Below are 26,893 nucleotides of genomic sequence, written 5' to 3' on the forward strand. Positions count from 1 at the left end.
TTCTGCTGTGGGTCTGTTCTCTTGCTTTGCCTTTGAAAACCAGAAGAAACAGGGGAGGGAAAAGCTAGGAGAACTGGAGAAAGGGTCAGATGAAAAATAAAAAGATGAAAAGAAAAGGTTTAAAAAAACAACTCCACCCAAAGCCTGAGTCCCTTTGGAAGGAATCAAAGGCAGAAAGCAGGAGCTTGTCCTGTATAAATCAGAGAAATGCAGATGGAGTGGATCCTTTTCAATCACTTGTCAGAGTCCCTCTCTCTCTGCCTTGTCCTTATCTCCACTGGCTGCTCCTGGGCATAGGAGCAGGGGCAAGCCGCAGATCCCAGACTGGCTGCTGTGTCGGTCGATAATGTCAGTGCTCATGAGCCTGTGAGCAGCCCAGTGCAGCTGGCACCGCTCGTTATTGTGCATTGTGGTTAGAGACCGTAAATTGTAGGACTTGATAGTTGACAAAGCAGCGTTTTTGTTGTTTAACTCCCTGCTCTTACAGCAGGAAAGCTCTGTTCCACAGCACTTGTGGCAATCACAAGTGTTCAAAACCCGTAAGTCAAAAATCACGAGACTGACTTAAAATTCACGAGGTGTTCTTTTTTAATTACATTGTGATTTCTTTTATTTTGAGCCTTCAGAGGAGGTCACGGTTTCGAGTTTTTCTCCACCAGGGATAGGTACTTAAAGAGAGACTCGCAATGCCACGAGACTCGTGATAGAATCACCAGAGTTGGCAAACGCTCTTTCCAACTTCACGAGCGAATCTGAAAAAATTAGCCAAGCGTTGGGCTCCTGAATCCCCCCACCAAAATAAGTGGCCTGATTTTAGCAGGGTCAAGTACCTGCCATCTCCCATTCACTCCAGGGCCCAGCGTTTTTTCAAAACTCAGCCGCCCGGTTAGTTGGCTAAATAAGGATTTAGGGATTCTGAGCTTCCCCGATCGTTGAAAATGTTGGCCAGAAATTCAAACCAGTATAAGAAAGGGGAGGGGTGGAGGAAGCTTCTAGACCCCAAGGCCAGGTTTACACGCAGCTTTTAAACTGATGTCACTATTTGGGCTAGAGGCATGATTATTTTCACCCATAGAGTTTATGGCAATGTCATGACAGCCTCATGGCGGAGGTGGTTACGCCGGTGTGGTTGATTCCCCCTCCTGTGTGGGAATAGCTGTAAGAGTCTCAGTACCCTGCTAGAACTGCCTCCGCACAACACTGGTTGTATCACTTTAACGGTACAGCTGGAGTGGAGACGGTACAACGCTTCTGCAGACAAGACCTCCCTGGGTCTGAACTAGGTACCAAAAGCCAGTGTGTCTACGGAACAGCAAAGCTCCAGGCCTCTCCAAGCACCATAGCTCATTCTATAGTTCAGGAGAGCCCCAGGATTCCTCTGGAGTTTGCCATAACTGAAGTATATCTGGGCCTGAACCTGGGGATATTGGGAAAGCTCTGAACTGGGCTAACAGTGGGCAACCCCTCCCCGCACTTAACGTCCACACCGTAAGTTGATTGTATTGTGTACCGGAATTACAGACGGTTCTAATGATTGTTCCATGTAATTCGTCTAACCATGTTCTGTTCTGTCAAGGTTTTTATACCACCCTTATCACTGTTGTTTCTGAGAACCTTCCCGTCGTGCATTAAGCAACGTGACTGACACCTGTCTCCCGTGGGCCGTCCGTTCTTTCCGCTCTGCACAGGGGAGAACTGGGGGAGCAGCATGGGGTTTGTGTGGGGCAGTGACGTGTGCACCATGCTGAGTGTGTGAGCGAAGGCTGGTCAGAGACACGCCCCTGTCATTTGCAGAGGGTGGTGCTGCAGGGTTGGATGGTTCTTGGTCTTTACAGGAGCTCGTCTCACACTGGTCCCTGGGAAAGCGCCGTGTCCCACACCTGTCCTTGCTGCAGAGAGCTCTGCTGTGCCTGGGGAGCGGGGTTGTCCCCCATGTTCCTTGTCCTGGAGCTTTAGATGGTCTTAGAGGCAACCTAGGCCCTTGCGTGCTTTGGAGATAAAGGCCGAGACCTTGACTGTGACTGTCTGGTCCCTGGAGGGCTGGCATGGGGGTGCAGAGCAGGTGCAACATGCTGCAGTGTTCTGGACCAGCTGGGCTCCCTGGGGGTCAGTGGCTTCGTGCCCAGGTGTAGCACGTTGCTGGAAGCTGACCGGAGCTCTCTGAGAGTCAGCATTGGCTCAGCGTGAATGCAGCCACTTCCCTGCAGGCCCCAGGCTGTGGATTGCCCATCCCCGCCAGCTGTGCCTCCTCGCAGCCCGGTTTACCATGGCTGCCTTGCGCCGTGTGCCATCGTGTACGCCAGCAAGCAGCGGGTGTGATGTGCTGCCGTGTCAGGACGGCGGTGTTTCACACGTGCTTTGCCCTGGCATGAACAACAGTGCAGGGTGCACAGCGGCGCTGAGCGAGGGGCAGTGCCCAAGCTCTCCTGTCCCCCCTGTTGCCAAGGGACACATGCTTTGTTGCCTTTGTCCAAACGACTCCCTCCTTGGTGTTGGGGGCCGCTTCGAACAGGGTGGTCCGGGACAGTCACCCAGCTGTGTACAGATGAGCATTAAATGGTTGTCTTCTACCTTTATTATGGGCCTATCAGGTCCTCTCTCCCAGTATCTTCATGCGAGCTCTTCCTATCCCCTTGGGGCCACGTTATCTGCTTCAGCTTTAATGCTGCCCTGCAGCCATGATTAGCTCAGTATGCTGCCCCTCGCTGTCCCATTGGAGGCGTGAGTCCAGTCATCTTCCCATGGAGAGGTGTTGGCTGCTGCTTCTTCCTTGGATTTCCCCTTCGGAGCCTGCTGTGACTTAATGATGGTGCGTGAGACAGAAACTCAGGCACTGTGTTTGTACAGCACCTAGCATATGCCTGGGCTCCCAGGTGCTAACACAGCACAGACAGTAAATAATAATAATAATTTAGGCATTGACTTTCAATGAGACTCTCATCGCACACACACTACAGGCCCTGGCTCCTGGAGTCATGGGAGTACACCAGACTCAGCCTTCATTCCTCTAGCTTTTATAGTTGCAAAGGAAAGCTGGGAAATGTGATTTGAGTGTCACCAGTGTGGCAATGTCTGCCTGGGTTTGCAGAGAGACTGAGACAATTGCTCTGAACTGCGCAGTGCATCTCAAGAGGGTGTTAACTCCAAGACCGCTGCTCTATGGGGGTGCTGGCAACCCCATCCCAGAAGAGGGCTGTGTGAGTGGCAGGGGTGGGAGAGGGCAGCGAGCGCAGCCCCCACCCCAGCAGGGACAAGCAGCTGCTGGGGTACGTGCTGCCTCCCACACCCCCTGCTGCCATTCCTGCTGCTTTCCCGGGGGTTCTCGTGTTGCTGCCCTGGCCTCTTGGGGTGGGAAACCCCTGCCACTCCTAGTGGAGGGTGGGACAATGGGGTGAGGCCTTGGGGGAGTGGCCCTGGCCCATGGGGTTCCTAGGGCCCCTGATTGCCTTTCTCCACACCTGGTCCCAGCCATGCCCATGCTGCTCCCTTTCCAGCAAGCTATGTGCACGTAGAACTTTCCCCATCTCAGGGAACAGAAGTGTGTTTGCTCCATCTTGAGGCTGCTGGGAGGTGCTGCGCCCTTGTCCGGTCGTGGCGTGCCAGGGAAGAGCTGCTGAGCCGTTCCGTTACCGGTTAGCGGGACGGGACGGCCCAGACTGTGTTTTCAGTCAGTGCCTTTCTCTCGCTGGTCATCTCAGATTTTTACAGATATGCAGAAAGCTATTTCCCGGGTGCAGGGATTGCTGTGAGTCTTTCCAGCCAGAGCCGCAGGAGGAGCTCAGCAGCTCTGAAAACCTGGCTCTGTGGGCGTCCCAGGGTGGGCTCTGAGAAAGGGAGCCCCAGAGGAGTGACCTGGTTTGCCCACAAAGTGTGTGGGGTTGGAGGAGGTCGTGGGTCTCTCTATGTCAGTCACCTCCTCTCCCGCTTCCCCTGCTCCCAGGGCCCCTAGCGGGAGGCCTAGAGAAACGTTTCGGTGGAGGGGTAACTGGGGGACAGGCTCAGGCCTGGGCCATACAGAAAGTCGGACAAGATGACCTTGAAGTCCGTGACCCTGACAGGAAACACCCCGGCTCTGCGGATAGGGTGGGGGAGGCCTCTAGACCAGGGGGCCGGGCCGGGCAGCACCGGGTGCGCTCGCTAATGGGACACGCCGCCTCTGGGCCCGGCTGCCTCGGGGCTTTGGGGGTTAGCAGCATTGCCCCGTGTCTGACTGCGGAGGGCTCCTGAATGGGCCCGGTAAGGGGTGTCAGCCTGGCCCTGTATTAACAACGCCACCACCATTCGGTGCTTACCAGAGCACTGTCTCCGGAGAGCTGGCTCTGCCAGGGGGCTGGGCCGCAGCCTCACCTGTGCCAGGTGTATCCCCCCAGGGGACGGGACACGGGATGGGAAACCAGGCCTGCTGGGAGTGGAAGGCCAGGGGCTCCCAGTTCTCTGGGGCTCCCAAGCAGTCAGGGCTCTGCAAGGAGCTGGGGAAGGCTCAGCATAGGGGGCTGGAGCCCAGCTGGAAGGGCTGAAAAGGACGGTGGGGCAGGGCGGGTGGCCGGACTGTAAGCCAGGGGAGGCCCCAGTAAAGCGCTGGGAAGCCTTTCTGAGCCTATTGGCAGATGCTGTGGTTCACTAGGCCTGGGGATGAGGGCTGGCCGGTTCTGTGGTGTGTTCGATGGGGGGTGAACCCCACTCACAAGGGGAGCAGTGTGGTGGTTAACCAGCTGCCATGGTTTGCAGACAAGACAGACAAAGGGCAGGGGATAGAACGTGCGAGGAGAAATACAAACATGTTCAACCTGAAGTGACAGGAATGCCCGGTTCTCTGTTGCATCCAGGTCAGACTAGATGATCAGAATGGGCCCTTCTGGCCTTTAGTTGTACAAATCCAAGTGCCCGGTTCTGTGCTCTAACCACTAGATCCTGCTGCTGCTGAGTCAGTCGATCCCATATAACACTTCCTGGTCTTAGGCACGAGCTTGTCAAGTAGGATGCCGGGACCTGCCTTGTGTCCCACAGACATGAACAGAGCCCCTCTGTCCAGCTGCCCCCACGGTGTCTCAGGCTGGCTATACAGTATGTGAGTGTATGGTAGACACCAGCTGCGGGCTCCATCTTTCTCACCTCTCGGGCCCACCTTTCGTGGGCTGCAAATGTTCCACAGGCCCCCAAACTGGGGTGCAGCCGGGCCGCTCCCTCAGCGCCGGCGTGTCTCGGAGGGCATCGTTTTTCGTTGGCACGGCACAGCGGTGCCACTGGGGGAACAAGCCGCTCCCTGGGAGCGGTTTCCCAGCTCCCTCTCACGTATCCTGTGCAGGGCTGGCTCCTGCCGCCCTCTCAGCCTCCAGCACGCCTGTGGACTGAAGATGATTCCAAGCTCCACAAAACATGGCCAAACTCCTAACCCCCAGCCCAGTGTTTAAGTTCAAAGGGGGCACAAAAGCGTGTGGATGGGGGTGGCGAGCATTATATTTAATGGGGCCTCCCTGTCAGAGCTGCGAGTCCCGCCTTTTGGCACCTCCAGGGTGTCAGAGATGGCATTGAGGACGTAAGGGCCAAATGGAAGGGATTGGGCTGGCAGGTGCGAATCGCTGTGAGTGCAAAGTGGTGCCTCACAAAAGAGGAGGCTGTGATGGTCATGAAGGTGGGTGAAGAAGAACCCGCTTAGCTCAGGCAAGTAAAGGCAGCTTGGAATGTCCTTGCAGTGGACTCTGAGCTGGCTTCAGGCAAGACCCTCTTGTACCTGCCTGCTCCCTGGAAGAGATTAGCTACTTGCCTTGGAAAAACGGAGGCAAATCTCCCAGGGTGAGATCTTTTGCCTGAGCTAAGTGGATTATCAGTCCAGCTCTCCATGCACAGAGGACACAGGCCAGCCCTGGGAGCATAGAGATCTGTCATTCACACCAGGATTGTTGCTGGTGTCAGGGAACTTTAGGGAAGTTCCTTCTTTCCCCATCCAGAGCCCATTGTATCCTCCCAGAAATGCACAGCTCCCCACAGCTTATGCATTAGGCAATGCCTCATGTCCTGAGCTATAAATGCTGGTCCTGTTGCTTCGGGAGCCTCTGCCATACCCCATGTCCTTAGAACCAAATCAGAGCAAGAACCGAGGCAGGCTGGGAAGCCAGGCAGGTGTGTGACCTAAACCCACCTTGTGTCCGCGCAAGGTAATTCCCAGCTTGCCTGACCCCCTGTTCCTGGACTCGGTCCCTTTAAAATCCAAGCACTGGCTCACGGGGGGGTTTGTGCTTCCTCCTGTAGATATGAAGCGACCCCTGAGCCTGTCCCACCCTGCAGAGAACAGGATCCACCTGGTCAAGACGGTGGAGAGCCAGTCGGAGCAGCGCACAAAGCGGGAGAAGAAGCACCAGTCATTCACGCTGTGCGAGGTCTGTAACATCCAGCTCAATTCGGCCGCCCAGGCGCAGATCCACTACAATGGCAAATCCCACCAGAAACGCCTCAAGCAGCTCAGCAAAGGGAAGGTGCCGACGGGCCCAGGTGAGTGCTCGGCCGGCAGGGCTACCAGCAAGGCAGCTGGAGCCCGGGGCGCTGCGAGGGGCCTGCCTTTGTGGCCAGGCCTCTGTCATTATGGACGTGAGTTGGGCTGACTGATGGCCCTGTTGTGTGGCTGGGGTCACAGCCCTGGATTCCGACTGCTGCTGCATATGAAAACCTACGTCTCAGGCAACCGCCAGCCTCCCGCAACAAGTTCAGCCAGTTGGGGTGGGACTTAGGGGGGATACCCCACGCCCCCAGGTAAAGGAATGTCTCCGCCTCCTATTGGACACCTGTCACTCGCTAGGATCTCTGAACCTGGATGACTTGGTGACCGCATGGCCTGTTCAGCTGTGGAGGCAGATCCCTTCCGCGTGGCCTGTGTTTGCCGCTCTCTGGCGTCTGCATGTTGTCCCCGTGCGTACACAAGCGCTGTCGCTAGCGCCCTGGGTCGACAGTGTCTGCTCTGGTTTTGTTTGGATGCCTTTTGCAGAGGTGCTGGGGGCTGCCGCGCTCCCCAGCTTGACGTGGTTTCCATCATATTTAGGGTTTGGTTCAATGGCTCTCAGCCCCCCACTGTACATGTTGTTCCAGCACCTCTGGCCTTTTGTGCACAGGAATGGCCATGCTGGCCACCCTTGGGGATTGGTAGCTGTTATCTGGCCAGGTTGCTCTGGTTGGATCTGGACAGTCTCCTCCCCTGCAATGGGGCCATCTGTTTAGTGTCATTTTATTCCTTCGGGTCTAGCTGCCCGGCACAGCGATCTTTTGTAACTACCTCATGATGGTTCCTTTGGCTCACGAAGCTCATTAGATGTTGGGGCTAAGGGTGAAGGATCAGTTTTCATAAACACTGACATCGCTGTCACGGGCAGGTTGGCCCTCGAAGGGGAGATGGGCCCCACTCTCCCCTGCTGCACCAGGTGGGGAGAAATGAATTGTCAAGTGATAGCTGGTCCTGTGACTAAACTAGGGTACTGCATAGCCGTTCCGGGCCAGGAGCGGGCATTCGAGAGGTGCCTGACCCTGCTTAAATGTCTGTTTTCAAATGCAGAAAGTCAGTGGAAATCAATAGGACTCAGGCGCTTCTGAAAAGTTTCACCCGCAATCCTTCTGCCCACGGGTTTCGGAAGCGGTGACCCTAATAAAGCACCGCGAGGTACTGTGCAGTATTCGCACAATGCTAAACGTAGATCCACCACAGCTGGCTTGTATATACAATTCTTTGTACTGACTTTGAACAGTCATTTGTACTGACTTCTCCGCTGCTCCATGTGGCTGTGCGGGGTGAGGGCTCAGCATAGTGTTTGCACTGACGTGTCACTGGTGAAATGTGGGCTTTGTCTGTTGTTAGCTCCTTTGGAGTCTCCTGGTGAGCAGACAATGATTTATGACCTGCTGTGACATTGTTACTGGATATGTTGTACCACAGACTGCTCAGTTAAAAGCCAAGAGGTAATCTTTCCATTTAGTTCAACCGGCCCTGCACCCGTGTTAGACCCAGGGTTGTCAGAGAGCTCATGTTTTCCATTTTTGCTTCCTGTATTTATTGCCAGATTCACAGCTGCATAACTTATCTTAGCTGGCAGACATCATGCTTGTCCTGAATAGAACTTCGTGGGCTTCTCCGTGTCCAGGTGGCCACCGGGTAGTGCTTAGTACATGAGCCTTTGTGCCGTATGCTATTGTGATGTAAAGCCCTTTGCAGAGAATTCCCATCGTGTGCAGCAGCTCCTGATGCAGTCCCAGTCAGACAGTGCGTGGAGGTGTCCTGGTTTTCCACCTAGAATTCTTCTATCAAACTCTTTGTGTTTCTCGTTTTGTTTTGCAAATGGGGAGCACCTCAGTTCTCTTTACTTCAAAGCCCTTTTCCTGCTGCTCCTCGCTTTTGCTAGACATGAGTTCCCCATAAAATGCATCCATTTATCTAAGCTCTTCACTAGAGCCCAAGTTTCACATTTACCCAGTGCATTTGCAACTTCCTGGCCATTTTTCCGCAGTCTGGGCAGCGCTTGTGCGGCAATTTCTCTGTTGTGGCTTCCAACTGTGTAAGTCCTGTTTCTGCCTCAGCTGATTTCAATGAAACCGCTTGCAACCAAAATCAACACGTACTATTTCTTTCTGTTGAGGAAGAAGGAGGATATTTAGCTAGTCGCTCTGGCAGATGGGCTGAAAGTTCTGTGCCTCATATTGCTTGTTTGTACAAGCCCCAATTCAGAGTAGGGCCCTGTTTTGCTTGAAGCTGTACAGACACACAGTCCTCACTTAGCTCTTCTATTCTAGAGCATTTCAACTTTATGTCTCAAAGTGCTTTCCAACAGAGAGTCAGGATCATTACCCTCATTTTACAGATGGGGAAACTGAGGCACAGAGACTTGATTTGCCCTAGGTCACTGAGCAGGCCAGTAGCAGAGCCAAGACTCAAACCCAGGTCTCATGAGTTCTGTCCTGTGTATTATGCATTTGGCCATGTTATCTCTCAGACATGCCAAGTGTTTTGTGGGCAGTGTTTCCCAGCTGCCTGTTGAAATGGAACCTCTTTAGAAAGTTTATTGTTTTTAAGCAGCTTCTCTTTTTGGAGGTCCAAATTCCTGGAATTGTTTGTTGTTTAATTAGTATAAAAGGCTTTGATCATTGTCTGCTTCACAAGAAGACCATGGAGTATCCTCCCAGCACTCACGGTCACCTGCCACTGGATAATTCAGGTGCCAGCAGCTTGCAGTGGTGCAGAATTGTGTCTTAACCCGTTGTCAGTTTGCAAAATAACTCAGTGAATACATTTCCCTGCACCTGGACAGAGCCCTGCTTAAAAAAAAGATCATTCAGCATCTTCACTTTGATTTCCTGGCTGGAGGAGGGGACTTGCCCAGTGTCACCCGGGGGTAATTGACAGAGCTGGGAACAGAACCTAAGTCTGACTCCTAATCCCTGGGCAGTGCTGGCTCTCCACACAGCTCTCCTCTCTCAGCAGCTGTTCTCAGGAGTTCTCGTGGTGGCTGTGCTATGTCAGTGTGGGGAGGGCCAGTGGCGTTCCCTGGCGACAATAAATACAGATCAGTGACTTTTCCCGGGGGGAGGAGCCATTAGTTCTGCATGAAGCGTCAAGATTTTTCATTGGACTTCACTGACTTTCCCCTGCACACCTCCATTTCCTGACGTGTGTTTAAAAATGTCACCGCCAGCCTGGTTGCCGGCAACCTTTACCAGCCTCCTGAAGCGTGAGCCGGGGGAATGGGTGGCTGGAAATGACAAATTGAGGCTGTAAACCAGCTGACGGGTTTGGGGGTGTAACGGAGTGTGGGGGAAGTCAGGGCCCTGCACTCCCCACTTCCTGCAATTCACCGGGACTCTCAGCCAGCCAGTAACACAGAAGGTTTATTAGATGACAGGAACACAGTCTCAAGCAGAGCTTGTAGGTACAACCAGGACCCCCCAGCCAGGTCCCTCTGGGGGGCAAGGGGCTTAGACCCTAGACTTGGGGTTCCCTGCCTCTTCCCAGACAGCCCAAAACTGACCCCAAAAACCTCTCCAGCAGGCTCTCCCTCCTCCTTCTCTCCTCCTCTCCCTTTGTCCAGCTTCCCGGCAAAGGTGTTGACTCCCCCCACCCCCCTTCCTGGCTCAGGTTACAGGCTCAGGTCCTGTCCCTCACCTAAAGTCACCCCCTGCTCTCCCATTTCCCATGCAGACAGTCCCTGCTGTGTCACAGGGGGCTTGGTTCCCTTTGGTACTGCGCCTGGAGCTGGTCGCTCTGGGCTTCGAGGCTGGTGATGGCTGAACTAGGTAACATACATTCCGCCCTGCAGGGGGTGCTGCGGCAGGAGCCCCCAATCGCCTCCCTTTCTCCCCAGCCTAGAAACTGCCTGGGTGGGCTGGGCGAGAGATGGGTCCTACCAGATCATCACAGGAGCTCATTGGGAGGGGCAGGCTAGGAGTGGGAGTAGCAGGTGGGAAGCCCCTGCTCAGCATGTTGATCCACAAAGCCGAGAACCTGCTCCAGCTGGCAGCCTGCCCCAGTCCTGCAGCAGGGATTGGCCCTGCTTTGAGCAGGGGGTTGGACTAGACACCTCATGAGGTCCCTTCCAGCCCTGAGAGTCTATGAGTCTGTGAGCTCATGTGGTAGCTCAGGGGCTGGCGGATGGAACCCCAGACTGACAGCGGGGTGAGCGGCTCAGCCTGTTGCCAGCTGAGGTCCCAGCTGCCAGTCCACTCAGCCTGCTGCCAGTCTGGAGTTCCATCCGCCGGTCCCTGTAATTGTATAATGTGTTACTGGCACGTGGAACCTTAAATTACCGCAAATAAATGCAGACTTGGCACACCCTTTCTGAAAGGTTGCCGACCCCTGTGGTAGCGGCTCACGGTCCTGGGTTCTGTCCTGTCCTGTCCCTCCGTGCAAGCAGGGTCAGTGTGTGTTCCCTTTGCCTGGTCTGGGGATGCAGTGAAGAGTCAGGGCTGTCAGCTCCAGGCCAGATTCATTTGATACATTTAGATAGAACCGCAGTGGGAATGGCAGGATTCTGCTGTGCTCTCCACGCCCACTGGGCCCCCACACCAGACCTCGCTCCAGAGGCTCTACGAACCCTCCAGTGTTGCTGCCGATCCTGCGCCGTGCAGCTTGAAACCAGTGTGTGGAAAACCTGGAAACCTGGGCAATGCAAAATGCTCCTTCTCCGCCAGACATCGGGCCAGATCCCCAGGTGGTGTAAACTGACGGTGGTGGGGTGACACTGTTTCACATCAACTGAGGAGCTGGCTGCACTTAACCTGAAGAGTCCAGTGTGCAAAGGGGTCTGATCCTGTGCTGTGCTGGGTACCACCCAGAAGGCTAGCTGGACTCATTGGGATGCAGGCCAGTTGCAGGGTTAGGCTGGACGGTACTAAACTTCCCAGCGGCCACTGTTTCCTACGACAGAGCTGTAATCACCCTCGAGAGCAAATCCTTCCTGGTGCATTCACAGTGCCCAGAGATGGGGTCTGACTGGGAAGGGTGCAGGACTCCTTTTGGAGAGGTGAGATCAGGCTGAGGGGGAGCTGTAAAGAGACGAGGCGATGTCCCTTTGGGAGAGGGCCAAGCCCCTTGAGTCTTTAGACAAAGGCTAAAGTGGGATTTGAACAGTTTTTATACCTGGTGAATTTCACCCAGTGCAATTTCATAAAAAATGAGCAAACTCGAATGCAGCTTGTTTGTTAAAGTATCGAAATCAGAGGGTTTTAAAAAAGAGAGAATAAATGATATAAAATAATATGAAATTGGACGGAGACTGAATGTCCTTCTGGGACAGAATTGTATCCTGGCAGACAGCTTGTCTGCAGCAAAATCAAAGGTAGCTTTTATGGTTACTGATAGATTTTTCCCATGATCTCTCTCTGGCTTCGGGGATTAATTCCGCAAAGACTCTAATCACTTACGTTGTGCAGTAGAGCACTGTGGAAAGAACATATTGGCAAACAGAGACAATAATCAGCACTGTTACTATTTATTAACTGCACCCAAAAGTATCCCAGCGAAATCAAATGATCGTTCACAGGGGATTTCCTTGTCAGGTAAACCATGGATTTTTTGCTGCCTGCCGCTGGATTTCAATGCAGGAAGAAGCTGGGAAGTTGGGATGAGAGATGCTTTCGTTCCTAGGTTGCTGGTTCAAATCCAGGCTGGGTGAGGAGTGACTTAAAGTGATTTGTGTTCATAGGTGCTTTTGCAAATCCCATCCATTTTTATTTGTGTGGCTAGAAGCCTCAGCCAAGATCAGGGCCCTGCTGTGCGCAAGAGACAGTCCTGCCCCCAAGGAGCTTCCAGTCAAACTCGATAAGACAGACAAAGGCCAGGAGGGGAAACTGAGACGGGGAAGTGACTTGTCCAAGGGCACAGAGCAGGTCCCTGGCAGTGTTGAGAACAGAACCCAGGTCAGTGCCCCTAACCACACATTGCTATTGGATGGTGGGTCTCAGAGCAGTTCCTGTATCTATGTTGCCCACAGTGGCACATGCCAGGTGAGGTTCTCGGGTCTACTCTGTGCAGGTCAGATTGGCGACCCCACCGGTCCCTCTGGCTTTAGACTGTATGAATAACGGCAGTTTGACGGCAGGGTTAGCAAAGAGGCTGGGGGCTGAACGGGCTACAGAAACCATGCTCCTTTCGGATTCTTAGAGTGGTATCCAGTCGCTGCTGTAATCAACTGTCCTGCCCTGTGTCTGTGGGACGGACTGATTTCCAGGGGGTTATAATGTACTTGGACGCATGGAGCTTGGCATGTTCCAGGGAAATGTTTTTTCCCTCCCATATGGGCAACAGAGGCACGGAGAGACTATGTGACTTTTCCAGGGTCACACAAGGTCTGTGGCAGAGCTGGGGATTGAAGCCAGATAGCCCAGGACATTGCACTAACCACAGCTCCATCGTCCCTATCAGGTGTTCGGGCAAGTCTGGGAGAGCGAGCGAGGCACAAACCATGGGTGTGGATACTCTAAACGTGCACTGAACGGTCGTTCTCGTCTGTTCCCCCTGGCGGTGACCTGAGCTTTTCCAGCATTGGCCTCCCCATATCACAGCATCTGTCTGCCCAAGCAGTGTAGCCAACTTCCATTGCAGGGTGCTGATCCAAGTCCAGCTCCAGCATCTTCCGACCTTCGTTAGCTGCTCTGGTTTGGGCAGCGAAAGGCTTCAGCTGCCCGCTGTTCTGCGCTGGCCTGGGGGTGGCAGCAGCGCTCTGCGCACCGTGACCTGAGGTTCACTCAGATCCCAGCCCGGATGCAATTGTACAAATGATGCTGACGGTAATGTGATTTGTTGTAAACAGTTCAAAGTACAAAAATTGCATTCTCCAATGGGGATTTCAGAGCCTGTGTCCCGCCCTGAGCTGAGAGCTGATTGGAGAGAGAGGGCACAGCTATGTTTTCCCAGCAAAGCAGTACGCAAAGAATAAAAGAGGCTGGGTCTGATGTTTCCCATTGCCCTGCACTTTGTACCATCTTTTATCCCCCTGCACGGTGGATGCATGTAAAACACGGCGCTGACACCCACTCTGCAGTGGTGTGAATGATGGCACAAGACACACGGGAATGGAGAGTCAGGCCCACTGCGTGTTTTGCACGACGAGCCATCGACAGGTTGGAGGTGCAGTGCCGAGCAGCCCCTTGCAGACAGATCCCCCACACATGCTGCTCTCGCGTTCCAGAGCTAGCGTTCCAGCTGCCTTGAGTTTCCAGCAGACCCAGAATTTACTCCCTTGCTGTTTTTGGCTCCCAAAATACAGTCCCTTTTGCCAGTGTCCCAAAAAAGTCATGGGATATAAGCAGCCGTTGCAGCCTAGTTCCCAAAGCAGCTGTCCCTTGGGCCCTGTCCGCTCCCATCTTGCTGGAATGCAGCGAGACGGAGCATTCTCATCAACCGGCCCTTCCACTCAGATGCAAAATGATAGGGAACTTATCCTGTCTCCCTCAGCTTCAGATATTGGAGGTAACAAATAAGAGAACCTGTCCGAGCAGTTAGCACCTGCAAAGGGGCATCGTTCTTGCTCCGCTCAAAACTGATGCTAGGTTGGGACAGGTAGACACAGACACCAAGAGCCAGATCCCCAACTGGTGCAAATCAGTATAGCAGCTCGTCAATGTGACTCGACACAGCTGCTCTCTCTTGCCCCAGTCGGGGTCTGGACACAGGTCTCACAAAGCCCCCAGGTGCTTTGGAATTAGACTCTTCCCCGACCAGGTTTGTCCCAGGCTGTTTCCGCGTGGAGCCAGAGACAGGCCCCACTGTGCTAGCTTGGATTGAACTGGTGAGCTAAAAATGGAAGCATGAGCTGCCCGAGGACGTACCCAGGGTCTCGGGAGGGATCGTGCCCTCCTGCAGCTCCTGCTGCCATGGCTACGCTTCTGGTTCTAGCACCTCGGCTTGACTGGAGGTAGCACAGGCGTGTCTCCAAGCTGGAAGTTTTGCCTTCAACTCTGCACAGATGGGGAGGGGTGGGGCTGTACGACTCTGTCTTGGGTCTGAAATCCCCAGATGTCCCGGCAGGGTTGACTCACCAGGTAAGTGAACTGAGTCCAGTACACAGGTCTTCCAGGTGAGCCCCTTCAAATCATGTCCCCTCTGCTCCCCCGAGAGCTGAGGCTGCTGTCTCCTGGGGGAGAATTCCTCCTCGCCCACGCAAAGGCGCTGGAAGGGCCCAGCCTTGCTTCCCAGAGCTCGTGGCATCTCCACTCCCCTTTGATGCAGTTTCCTAACGTGCTCCATGGATATACAGCATGGAACTTACTTGCCCTTGATAAGGGAAAGCAGTTGGGTTTCTCCAATTAGCTGTCAAAGTGTCTGTCAGGGCTCGTTTGCAGGGCAGCGGAGTTTGAGATGAGTGAAGAAATCCATGTGACGGCTCATGTCACTGGTGCTCTGCACAAACGGTCGTGGGGCCATTGGATAGTGTGTGTATAAAATGAGCCCCCGTGACGCTCCAGCCACCGCACTGCTTCCAGGAGTGGGATGGGGGCTGATGCCTGCACAAATTCTGTACGTGGAATAACAATCTTCTGTTCTATTGTATTGTTCTCTTGGCACTCAGCGGTGGGATCAGCTGTTTCCAAAGCTCAGCGTGTTGCTGGCAGGGTGGGTGCTGAGCTCTTTTGGAAATTCAGCCACTTGTGTAGCTGCCCAAGGGGAAGATAATCTTCCTGCCTGTGAACCTGGGGGCAGACACAGCCCCAAATCCCACTCTGCCCTTGCATGCTGGGCTTCTGACGGTGCCTGCTGAGTTGGTGACACGCCCAAGTTTTGGAGGTGAGAATCCAAAATGCCTCAGCACAGAGGCTGGATTGCTGGGGGAAGCGGGGCTGGTAACGCCTTAGGCAGTCTTGTCGCTCCGGATCAGGATGCGGCTTGGAGAGGAAAAATCTTTGTGTGTTTAAGGCACTGGACGGGGACTCGGGAGATCTGGGCTCAACAACTTGTTCTGCTCCTGGCCTCGGGCAAGTCACTTAATCTCTCAGGGTGAACCTAGGTCTGGGGGTCCTGGGCTTGTAGACTCAGGTTTGCAATCTGACACGTGAGTGTCCACACGGCGTTGGAAACCTGGGGTTATAATCGCTGGATCTGCGTCTGAGGCCCTTCTCCTGGGCCTGTGGCCCCAGGTGCCCAAAGACAGCAGTAACCATGTCCCTCTTTGGGATTAGGTCACTTTAGCTGTTGCCTGCTAACAAGAGTAATGCCAGTGTGCTGGTTTTAGTCCCTCTATGTACAGCCAGTTAATTGCCTTTAATAGACAGCAGGGGCTTTGTGTGGGCTAAGTGGCTGTGATCAAGCCCAGTGCATTGATTTAAACAACATGCAGAGGTGCAGGATTACACCCTAACCTGCCTGGTAAACAAGGCCTTCCAGGCACTCACGATTTGCCATTCAAACCGCGTCCGTAAAAGCTGCAATACATCCTGAGTAGGCCCTGGCTGCCGGGCTGGGGAAATATCGCTGATGCGGGGGGAGCAGAAGGTCCTGCTGATCGAAAGTTAGACGGACCAGAGTCGATACCATTTACCAGGCCCCTCTGGAAGTCCAGGGTTCACATACAGTTGGACCCAGAACTAAACCAACCCTGGTCTGGGTTTCTCAGAATCCCAGCCAGCCCTGAGAAAAGCCTGGGCTGGATAGTCGGGGTGTCGGTGTGAACTTGTACAGAGTTCATGGGCTGGGCTGGGTTTGGTTTGTCTGTATTAACAAGCTTGCTTAAACTCATACTAGAGTCAAAGGAGAGATGCCCACTGGCTTGAGTGGGGGCTGGATCTGTTCCTTCTACAGCCCATTGCAGCCAGGAATCTCAACCGCACTTTGCAGACATTCATGAAGCCACAAATAAACCCCTTCCCTTGGCCTGAAATTCCCATTCTGGGCTCTGCCCTGCGACCTTGGCTCTCTGGCTCAGCCTGGTTCTCCAGGGAGTCAGGTGGGAATGTCCAATACAGCAAACCCGGCAGCGCAGACGGAGCCCTCCCGGATCAGCCCCCTACACTAAGCTTCCTGGGAACTGAGGGGGAAGGGAGCCCGGTCATGTGTGCTGGGACTTGCTGGGCTCTGCCATGTGATAGCCTGGAGCCGCACCACAGAAAGAGCCAAATGGGTTTTCTCTTGCTCCTGTGCAGGGAGAGAGGCGCAGGAGCCTGACGTGACAGATCCTTGCTGACATTTGGAAACCCATCTTCTGATGCCAACAGCCCAAGCCCAACTGAGCAAAGACAAAGGCGCAAACGCGTCCGGTGAGGCTTCAGTAGGGAAATTCGCTTCTCTGGCTTCCCTCAGTTCCCACAATAAGTTATTGCGTTCCTGCTTTTGGGACTTGTCTGAGAAATTTGGCAGGAAGCGCAAAGGGTACAGCTGGCCTCTGAGACATGCTCGCAGCGCTCATTTGCCTGGCCTGGCTGAGCGGGTTTGTGATTATGATGTCTGCTGACAGGTTTAGTTACAGATACGAAGGCAAAAAGAACAGTTGGGAACCTAAAGGAATGGGGGTGAGGCAGCGTGGTCTCCGAAGGGACTGGGGTCCCTAGACCAAGTGAAGCTGCCACATTATCCTTTTGTAAATTCCTCCTTAAAACGTACCTCTCCCCCGATGGCTACGGATCCTCCCTCGCTCGCTGGCAAGCAGCTCACTGTGACTTCGGCTCAGCTCTGATCACTTGGTCACCTCAGCCCCCTACCCTGCCCTTTCCTCCTGCCTGTCTGGTAGCTTGTGAGTGTGCTGGGCCAGGGACAGTCATTGCAGCCTGGGAACGGGGAGACCGGCTGTGTGTCCGTGGGCCAGTCACGTAGAGTGTCTGGGCCCGAGATGTGCAGGCATCAAGCTCCTGGTGAGTTCAGTGGGCATTAGGTGCCTAAATACCTTCAAAAATCCATTCCTCTGGGCTTCGGTCATGTGTGAACTACGGAGCTGAGAGCATTTCCCTACCGCCCAGGGGGCACAGGGGCAAATACACTAACGATTGTGAGGCTCCAATTCTACAGTCATTGGGGCCCATTAAGTACCTACAGTAGGTAGGAGCCCTGCACAACCCTTGTCTGGTATTCCTAGTGCTACTGCAATCCAGCTAAGAGGAGCAGGTTATTCCTCGCACGCTGAACGGGGACATCTTCCCATCTAGGCTCGATTCCCTCCAGCCCCGTCTCTTGGGGAGGGTGGGGTGGAGAAAGCAATGGTCATTATCCCCTGCTGTGGTGGAGCTGCGAATGAACCCCAGGTATCGCTTGCTTTAACCAGATCCCTCGCTGCTCCTGTTGTTCTGTGTGTAAGTTCCTGGTGGGGCTGGTTTCCAGCAGCACCCCTGCCGTGTGAACGCCCAGCCAGGCCCAGCTCTCTTCAGAAGACGGACAGACATGGGGTGGGGAGAAGAGGTACAGGAGAGTAGTCCAGGAGCCATGTTTTCAAAGGTATTTAGGCATCTAATTCTCCAGATAGGTGCTTCCGGGAGCTGATTGTCTGAGTGCCCCCTGTATTTTAAGGGGTCATTAATATCCTCCAGGCTTGCCCGATGCAGCACCTTGTGGTATGCGTCATTGATACTGTTATGGAAACCAGCGTGGAGCGCGAGTCACCATGGTTCATATTTTAAGCTGCTATAAACATGGTGAAGGACAAATTTACAGAATTCAGCTGCTCTGATACATTTGGCTGCTCCATTCAACTGCAAGCAAAGACATCCGAAAATAATCTTCCATATCAGTTGGAACCGACCAGAATCTCTGTAGGGGAAACGGATGTTCTCTCACAGTACGTTTCCTTTCTTTTTCTTGTGTGGGATTTCTTCCTTTCCTGGTTATTATGTGCAGTATGGTAACACCTGGTGGCTCTCACTGAGATGAGACCCCGTTGTGTGAGGTGCTGTACACACACCCGGCATAGCTGCACTGCAATCAGGTGTGCTTGTGCTCGTGTAGGATTTAACCTGTTAACTTCTATTGATTCATGAAAGCAAATTGTTGTTGTTGAGAGGGAATCTTTCCACAAACTGTTGCAGGAAAACCAAACTGGAATCAAACTCTCTTTGGGGGAGACCCCTCTGCAGAAAGCCAAGGCAAGCCCAACAGACCACTCAGGACCCAGTTAGCTCATGGGCGTTATGCTGGACCTCCGCTCAGGGTGAGTTTTGCTCTCTTAACTCCCCCGCAGATGCTCCATGAATTTTGCAAACCCCAATAAAAGTCCTGTCCTTTATTTCTGATGAATTAATAAATGCATCATATATTGTCTTCTGTTCTATTATTTCAAAGTGATTTTCAGATATACCAAAATATGCATTGATTAGCTATTGACGTGTGCTGGGAGGTTCTGCCTGTACAGCAGGTTGCACAAGAGATTGGCCCCTCTTTCTCTCTGCATATGGATTTCAGCTTAATCATTTCATTGGCTTTTTCAGTACAGATTAGTTCATAAAGTGTCTTTGGCTTTTAAATGTGCTGGCCAAGGAAGATGCAGTGAAGTTACCAGCTGCCACTTACCGCCAGCGTAGTTTGGGCTGGCTGGACAGGGCATGATGGGCGAGATGCTAGCAGGTGCTATGCGCAGGAGACCGCCTGAAAACTCCCATGCAGTGTGATCGAATCCTGCCTTTCGCAAAGCTCCATCCATGTGAGGTGTTCCACCAAGCACCCCAGAGTGGGATCTAAGGAGAAAGGAGCCAGTCCAGCATGCCACAGCTCCCTAGAGACCTGAGCTAACCCTGTGCGGACGATTTATGCTCCTGGCAGGATGATCCCACAGGGGCTCTATCTAGCCATGCCTGGTTTCTGTGATACCAGCTGTCAGTGCTGTGGCCATTGATGATGATCAGAAACATCGCAAACGGTGAAAGAAGCGAGAGGAAGGAGGTTTGGGGGTGAAGGCATTGGCCTGTGAGGCCGGCAGAGCTGGGCTCAGTTCCTGGTGCAGCCACGACTTCCCCCCAGTGAGTCCTTTCACCTGTCTGCGTCTCCCTTCCCCATCTGTAAAATGGGGCTAAAAGAGTGCTGTGATATGTGGTGTTTGTCTTACAGCTTCAACTGCTGGAGGCATGTGCTGAGCCAGGGATCTTGGCTTTCCGCTGGAAAAGAAGTTTCTAGCCCTTGTGGTTGTGGAGCAAACCTTAAAAAACTGGAGTGTGACTTTAAGACTCAGCCTTGGTGGTTACCCCCACTTTCCCCCTCAAAAAAAAAACTTTGGGTTTTTAATCTTTTTTCAAGCCTTTCTCATGATTTTTTTGGGAGACTGACTCATGATTTAAATGCATTTGTCTGATTTGTCTATTTAGACAGTCCATGCCACAAAGCGCTTACAGTCTCTTGTGATACGGATGTGCAGCACCTAGCGCAGGGGGCCCTGGTTTCAGGTGGGGTCTCGAGATGCTGTTGTCCTAGACAATAATTAATAAGTAAAATCAATGAGTGAAACGGTAAGGAGGGGGGCAATTTCCTGATACAGAATTACATCCCTTTGGAACAAATCTGCACTGTATCAATATCTTCGTTACTGATCTGGAGGATGGCATGGACTGCACCCTCAGCAAGTTTGCAGATGACCCTAAACTGGGAGGAGTGGTAGATAAAGCTGGAGGGTAGGGATAGGATACAGAGGTACCTAGACAAATTAGAGGATTGGGCCAAAAGAAATCTGAGGAGGTTCAACAAGGACAAATGTAGAGTCCTGCACTTAGGGTGGAAGAATCCCATGTACTGCTAGAGACTAGGGACCGAGTGGCTGGGCAGCAGTTCCGCAGAAAAGGACCTAGGGGTTACAGTGGACGAGAAGCTGGATATGAGTCGGCAGTGTGCCCTTGTTCCAAGAAGGCTAACGGCATTTTGGGCTGTATAAGTAGGGGCATTGCCAGCAAATCGAGGACATGATCATTCCCCTCTATTCGGCATTGGTGAGACCTCATCTGGAGTACTGTATCCAGTTTTGGGCCCCACATTACAAGAAGGATGTGGAAAAATTGGAAAGAGTCCGGCGGAGGGCAATGAAAATGATTAGGGGGCTGGGGCACATGACTTATAAGGAGTCTGCAGAAGAGAAGAATGAGCAGGGATTTGATAGCTGCTTTCAACTACCTGAAAGGGGGTTCCAAAAAGGATGGATCTAGACTGTTCTCAGTGCTACCGAATGACAGAACAATGAGTAATGGTCTCAAGTTGCAGTGGGGGAGGTTTAGGTTGGATATTAGGAAACACTATTTCACTAGGAGGGTGGTGAAGCACTGGAATGGGTTACTTAGGGAGGTGGTGGAATTAGAGGTTTTTAAGGTCCGGCTTGACAAAGCCCTGACTGGAAAGATTTAGTTGGGGATTGGTCCTGCTGTGAGCAGGGGGTTGGACTAGATACCTCCCGAGGTCCCTTCCAACCCTGATATTCTATGTACCCTCTTGTAAAGCAAAATTCACTCTGCTCTTTACAAAGCTACTGGCTGGGAATAATGAAAAAAGCAAATCGCTCCAGGGAGGCTGAGAAATATCAGGAAAAGCTCTTCCTAACTTGGTTACAGACCTGAAGGTGACAAGCAGCTGTTAATACCGAGATGGGAAAAAATACAGCTCTGCGAATGCAGGAGGGACACAGACATTTTAAGGTCTGATTGTTGTCAGAGACAGTTCAGTGCATGTAAATATGGAATCGTGGCATTTCTGCCAAGTCTTTTGCTACCTCCTTGACATTACCTGCCAAGTCTTCATGCAGAATTCCCTAAAATATGAGGAATAAAGGGGAAAGTCACTGGAGTAATTCGTGACTGAGGAGGGAGCAAAGGCTAATCCCTTAGCACTGGGGTGCATTTGAAAGGAACAGAATAAAAACAACAGGTCTGCAGGTGAGCCACCCGTCAGTGACAGCAGAGGGAAAGAGACAACTGGTGTCATTCAGATCTTCCGAGGCTGAGGGAACACTCAAAAGCCCAGCAAGCTGACACAGGTCTGAGAGCTCCTGGAAGCGTCTGATCTCACTCCAGCAACACTCAATGTTTGTATTGCTGCCTCTGATTCCTGAGAGGAGGAGGTCACTCACCAACCCCCCATGAAGTCTCTTAAATCTCATCTGAGAGTTAGGGATGTTCCACCTGGAGAATGTGAGGAGGCGGGGTTGGGCGCGGGGTTTGTGGTGGAGAACACCACGGGAGTCGTTAGGTGGAGGCCAGCGTGGGATTGCAACGAGTGCGTGTTACTGGGCACGTGGCTTCCATTCTCAGCCCTGCAGCTGATTTGCTCTGTGACCCTGAACCAGCTGAATTCACGGTGCCTCTGTCTTGCCTGTCAAGTGGCTCGGATCATTTCCTACCTTGCAGAGGTGTGAGGAGTCCCACCTACAGGTTGCAAAGTGCTTGGAGATTCCTGGGGGAACTGGGCTCTGCCTGATCCTGGCAGTAAGGTCTTGTCACTGGTTTGGAAGAACAGATGGTTTTAGGTGAAGAAGACAGCACCTGCTCCAAGGCAAATTGCTTAAATCTTGACGTGTCAGATACTGCGGTGAAAGGGGCTATATAGGTACCTGTGTATTCATAGGTGCATCTTCAGAAAATAGAAGTTTTCTATTAGACTGTGCCTAGATCCTGGGCTGCTGACCCTGCTGTGGTGGGGACCTTCAGAAATGTGCAGAGCAAATAACCCAATAATAAAATAGGTACACTCCATCAGTATTGACATTTGCTCAGGGCCCTATCAAGATTTATAGACTCGAGAGAGAACTATTGATCCCAGAGAAGCAGAGGCTGCTCTGTGCTTTGTTAATGTACATGACATACCAGAAAGTCAGGAATTTTTCCCAATACCTGGGAATCCATTCTAGACTGTTGCTAAGGTTGCAAGGAACAGTTCAACTGGTGAATGCACCCACCTGCTCCCTAAATGTACCATGCCCTCAGGACAGAAGGGGTCAGTCTACAGGAAGATAAATGGTCAAGACTTAATCAAGGTGAGTTAACTTTGACCTAAACCCAAATTTTTCATAGTCTAGATGCAAGGAAACTCCTTGTGTCTTGGTTTTGCTGGTTGAGGTGGAGAGCGTTACCTATGTCTACACTAGGAGAAAGGTCAGGATTAGCTAACCTCAGCCATTCTTCCTAGTCTAAATATCCCCAGTGGGGCACGTCATTGTGGTGGAAATCTCCATTTGTACCCTCCTGAGCCTGCTGGTCTCCAGCTTTGTATCTTGTCCTTAACCCTCGTGCACCATGCTGCGTTTTAGTCCCTGCCCCAAAGAGCTTATAGTCTAAACAGACCAGACAAACAAAGGGCAGGCGGACATGCTGTCCTCTTTCCAACGTGTTTCTGGCTGTGCCCTTCAGAGGGGAGGAAGGCAAGCTTTAGTAGAAACCAAAACACAAACTGGGGCGGGGGTAGGTAAAAAGGCCGAGTGACTCAGAGAAGCACGAGCGGAGGCTTGTGGGTAGTGTAAAGCTGTCACTGTGATTTAGGCCTGGCTAGTTAAACTGTTTCATGCGCACAGACAGCAAGTCGTAAGCAATATACAATTTCCATATGAAGGGATGATCTCTCCTAGTCATGCTTTCTGTCGCTTTTCTCAGGGTGCTCTCTCCTCTCATGACATGATGCTATCACAGCATCTTCTTGTGGAGGGGAGAAAAGTGGGTTCCGTCGGCTGGGGAGCTAACGCCAACACAGTGCGCAGGAGCCTGGTGTCCTGTCGCCCTGTAGCTGGGGCTTGCAAGGAGGAAGTGTTTAGCTGGAGGTTTCCTGTCTGAGGTGGCCCATAAGTGTAGTATCTGAGCCTCACAATTGTTACTGCCTTTGTCCTCACAGCCCCCATGAGACCAAGCAGTGCAGCTTCATGGCACTGGGCCAGGGACTGGCCCAAGGTCTGTCTGGGCCAGAGTAGGAACTTGACTTTGCGTCTCCAAGCCTCGAGCTAGTGCCCTCCCCCTCGGCCTTCCTTCTCCTGACACACTGCTGTTGCAATGACTGTTGTTAATGGGGGGTTTTAAACTAATGAGGGCAGGGAATATCCTCCTGTGTCTTTGCCCATGCCTGGCACAGTGGGCCCCGGTCCTGCCACGTCAGGAGCCATAATCAGCCTGTATAAAGAACCTTGCAACCTCAAATGCTGGCAGTACCCTTGGGAAATAAGGCGCCCATTTTACAGATAAGGGGAGTCAACCTACACGGGGGATGTGACTTGCATAGGTTCACGGAGCAAGTGAGCATCAGCTAAACTGAAATAAGCCTGATTTAAACTGAATTAGGTGTGTCTTTGTGACCTTTTGAACAGGTCCAGTGAAACCAGTTTAAAATCATATTCTTGAGGCCTTGTCTACACAGAGATTTACACTTGGGTAATGAAAGAGGGGAATTGAAATGGATTTGGTTAAATCAGGGCAAGCCCCTGTTTAGATGGGCATTCATATTTCGGTTTGAGTTTGGCTTATTGTGGTTTAAGATAAACTGAAATAAAAACGTCCACATGTGAGGTCCTGCCACGCTCAAGCAGTCGTGGTGTTGTCAGCGTCTGCACTGGTGCCTTGTGACCGGGCTGAGTGCCCTGTATTGTGCCACTCCCTGCCGGGGATTTGTCCCTGTTGGGTTATCACGGTGCTTTGGAATAGCCATGGCTCCCACGCTGAGTGTACAGCTGCACCTTTGGGGCTTTGTCTTTAGAGGCGGGTGACAGCTGCTGGCTGTGTTTCCAGGGAGAGACGCAGCTGGGATGTGATGGGTAGCGCTGCTTTGCTCTCGTGACCAAACATCTTCTTCATCCTCCCCGGAGTGCAGAGGGGCAGGGGGTTTCTCCCAGTGGTCCCGCTGGCTTGTTGTTCTGCGTGCTTAGGAAGTGGCAGGGCAGCATGTGCCCTGTTGACTCACCCTGTGAAAGGCAAGGAGGAGGCTCTCATTGGACAGAGCGGAGATGAGGAAGTGAGAGCATTTCATTGTGTTGGGTTGGTTTCTCTGCAGCTAGAGAATGGCCCCAGCGCCACGGTCCCCCTCAGCAATCTGCTGCGTGCGTCGAACTCAGCCAGCGCCGCTCCCAGATACAGCCCAGCGGAAGGTTAACTACGGTGCCTCCTGGCCTGCCCGCCCTGTGTTCTCCTCCGCGCACCTGGCAGGTCTCTCCGCACATCCATGAGGCCGCGGAGCACTGCACAGTCACAACCAATACGATCTACTTTGGTTCAAGGGCTCTTAGATTGGGGTGATTCATAACAAAGCCCCTGGGGTCTCCCCCGGGTGACCCCTCCTCCGTCATGGAGTGGAGTTCAGAAATGTATTTTCTGTTGTAACCTGGGGTATAGGAAATGGTGAGAGCCACTGGTCTAATAGGTTTCAGAGTAATTTGTTAGTCTCTAAGGTGCCACAAGTACTACTGGTCTAATAGACACAGGTGTGTGTCATGTGCAGAATACCATGACAGAGACCGTTGGTTTTCATGTGCATTTGGACATGGGTGGGGGAGGCAGTCATGTTTCATGTGCAATATAACATGGCAGAGACAGTCACCTTCAATAGCCTTTTAACAGACTTGACTGGCTCATCAGACCCCTTAGTCTTTGACTTGTCTCCTGATTCTCATGGACACACTGAAGCTGAGACCAGGGGCTTCCTTATCCCTCACTGAGCTGCACTGGATTCCTTGGCACTTGGAAAAAATGCTCCCTAGTTCCTCTTCTCCCCATCAGCTGGTCTGTCACTGTGACCTTCAGCCCCATCTTTCTATTTAAAATGTGTCTGCAGACTTCTCTGCCTCAGCCGCTCCCCGGCATTATCACCTCCTGCGTGTAAAAATGCTCTCTTGTAACAAATCCAGCGTGAGCAATCTGGGCCAGAAATGCTGCTTATTTTGATTTCTGTGATACAGTAATCCACATAAGAGGATTGCAGTTCTTCCATATTCTCTCCTTCTGATCACCCTAGGAAAACTGTCTTTTGGATCCTGATTTGGGTCCATAGCACCCATCAGCATTTGGGCAAGAGGAGGGGGCGAGCAGGTGTCCTTTCCATTCATCTCCCCCCTTTCAGTCCCATTCCAGCAGAGTGCACGAATTGGTTATTCAAGACTTCATGCTGGGATCGCTTTTGGTGGGGGACTGTGTGCATGGTCCAGCCATGACCCCTTGGATCCTTGCACCTGCATTCATGGCTCTGGCATTTTTGCTGGCCTGGGAGGTTTCAAGACTTGCTCTTATCCATGTTTAAGCTGCAGTTTATACGCAGTGACCATAGTTAAACTGCAGTTGTGCTGTTAATAACAAATTGCTGCTCATTCATGTAACTGGAAACATGATGTATTGACTTGTATCTCTTCAGTGTTGTACCTTATCCAGGTGCATGTGGCTACTCTCAGGCATGCCGTTAGCTTTCTCCTGTAAGGAATCAGCAGCATTTAGAGGTTCTCAGAGCAGAATTGCTGGGTAATTACACTCTAATTAATCACAGTATTATCAAATGTAGCCTCACTTTGTTTTCCTTCTTCTTTCTCCCTATGATTTCTATGACTGCACCCCCACACTGTGGTTCTGCTGCGGGGTTTGTGCAGCACCGGACACACCCAGGCAGGGGAGGGACAGCCCCGTTGCCTCAGGACCTTTACTGTGTTTATCCTCAACACCCCTCTGTGAGGTAGGGCTGATGACCCGTGCCTGGCGATAGTGGCGGGGCAGAGTGAGGGCAGCCGACTTCAGCAGTGTTACTGAGCATGCTCAGTCTGTGTGAGCATGCTCAGTACAAGCCAAGCAACAGATTGGGGTGGGGGGGCATGTGACCCCGCATGCTCCCCACACATGTCACCTCTTTATTATCCCCATTGTACAGTCTGGGAAACTGAGGCACAGAGGGTAAATGACTTGCCCAGCATCACACATGCTGGCTGTGGTGGAGCTGGGAACTGAACTCGGGTGTTCAGGCTTCCAGGCTGGTGCCTGAACAACTGGACTGTTCTTTCTGTCATCTTTAGGCCCCTCTGGACAGCTCCAATATTCTCCTCTCCTGAGCTGGTGGGGGGGCCAGATTCTGATCTCACTTGCACTGGTGTCTGTTGAATTCACAGCTCGGTGACCTAGTTCAGAGTGTGGACACTGAACTCATGCAGTGTATTAGCCCTGCAGGCGCTAAGTTCCCCCCTGCACGCCCAGGGTTAAGCAGGGGGTGTCTGGGTGGGGAAATGGGATTAAATGGCTCTGGGAGTGAACGAGCCGCGTCACCCAGGACTGTGCGTGATGGCGACACCACAGAACCAGACCCCCGAGGAGAGGAGAGCTGCTGAACGCTGCTGTGCTTTCCCCTCCCGCTCTTTGCTCACTCGACAACAGGCAGCCAGGCACAGATGGGTTAGCAGCTGTGCACACAGCTATATGCTGATGCCATGTAGGTGCATCCGCTTGCATTTGCTTAAATCAGCCGGCAGCCCAATTTCTTTTGGGGGGATGCGGAGGGGGCAGAGCAATTGACACAGAGAGCAGCCTTCCCTCT

The 26,893-nt window shown here is 52.5% G+C and overlaps 1 protein-coding gene across 2 annotated transcripts in view; it reads left to right on the plus strand.

The window, feature by feature from the left end:
- The window catches only part of ZNF385C (zinc finger protein 385C), a 153,612-nt gene that overhangs the window by 32,110 nt on the left and 94,609 nt on the right, over positions 1-26,893 (plus strand). For both annotated transcript variants that reach the window (XM_030541398.1, XM_030541399.1), the window contains exon 2: positions 6,250-6,489. In XM_030541398.1, coding sequence (XP_030397258.1) covers positions 6,252-6,489 — 238 coding nt within the window. In that variant the 5' untranslated portion in view covers positions 6,250-6,251. The remainder of the gene's footprint in view (positions 1-6,249; positions 6,490-26,893) is intronic.

This window comes from Gopherus evgoodei, chromosome 23 (genome assembly GCF_007399415.2).
Source record: "Gopherus evgoodei ecotype Sinaloan lineage chromosome 23, rGopEvg1_v1.p, whole genome shotgun sequence".
Classification (NCBI taxonomy): domain Eukaryota; kingdom Metazoa; phylum Chordata; order Testudines; family Testudinidae; genus Gopherus; species Gopherus evgoodei.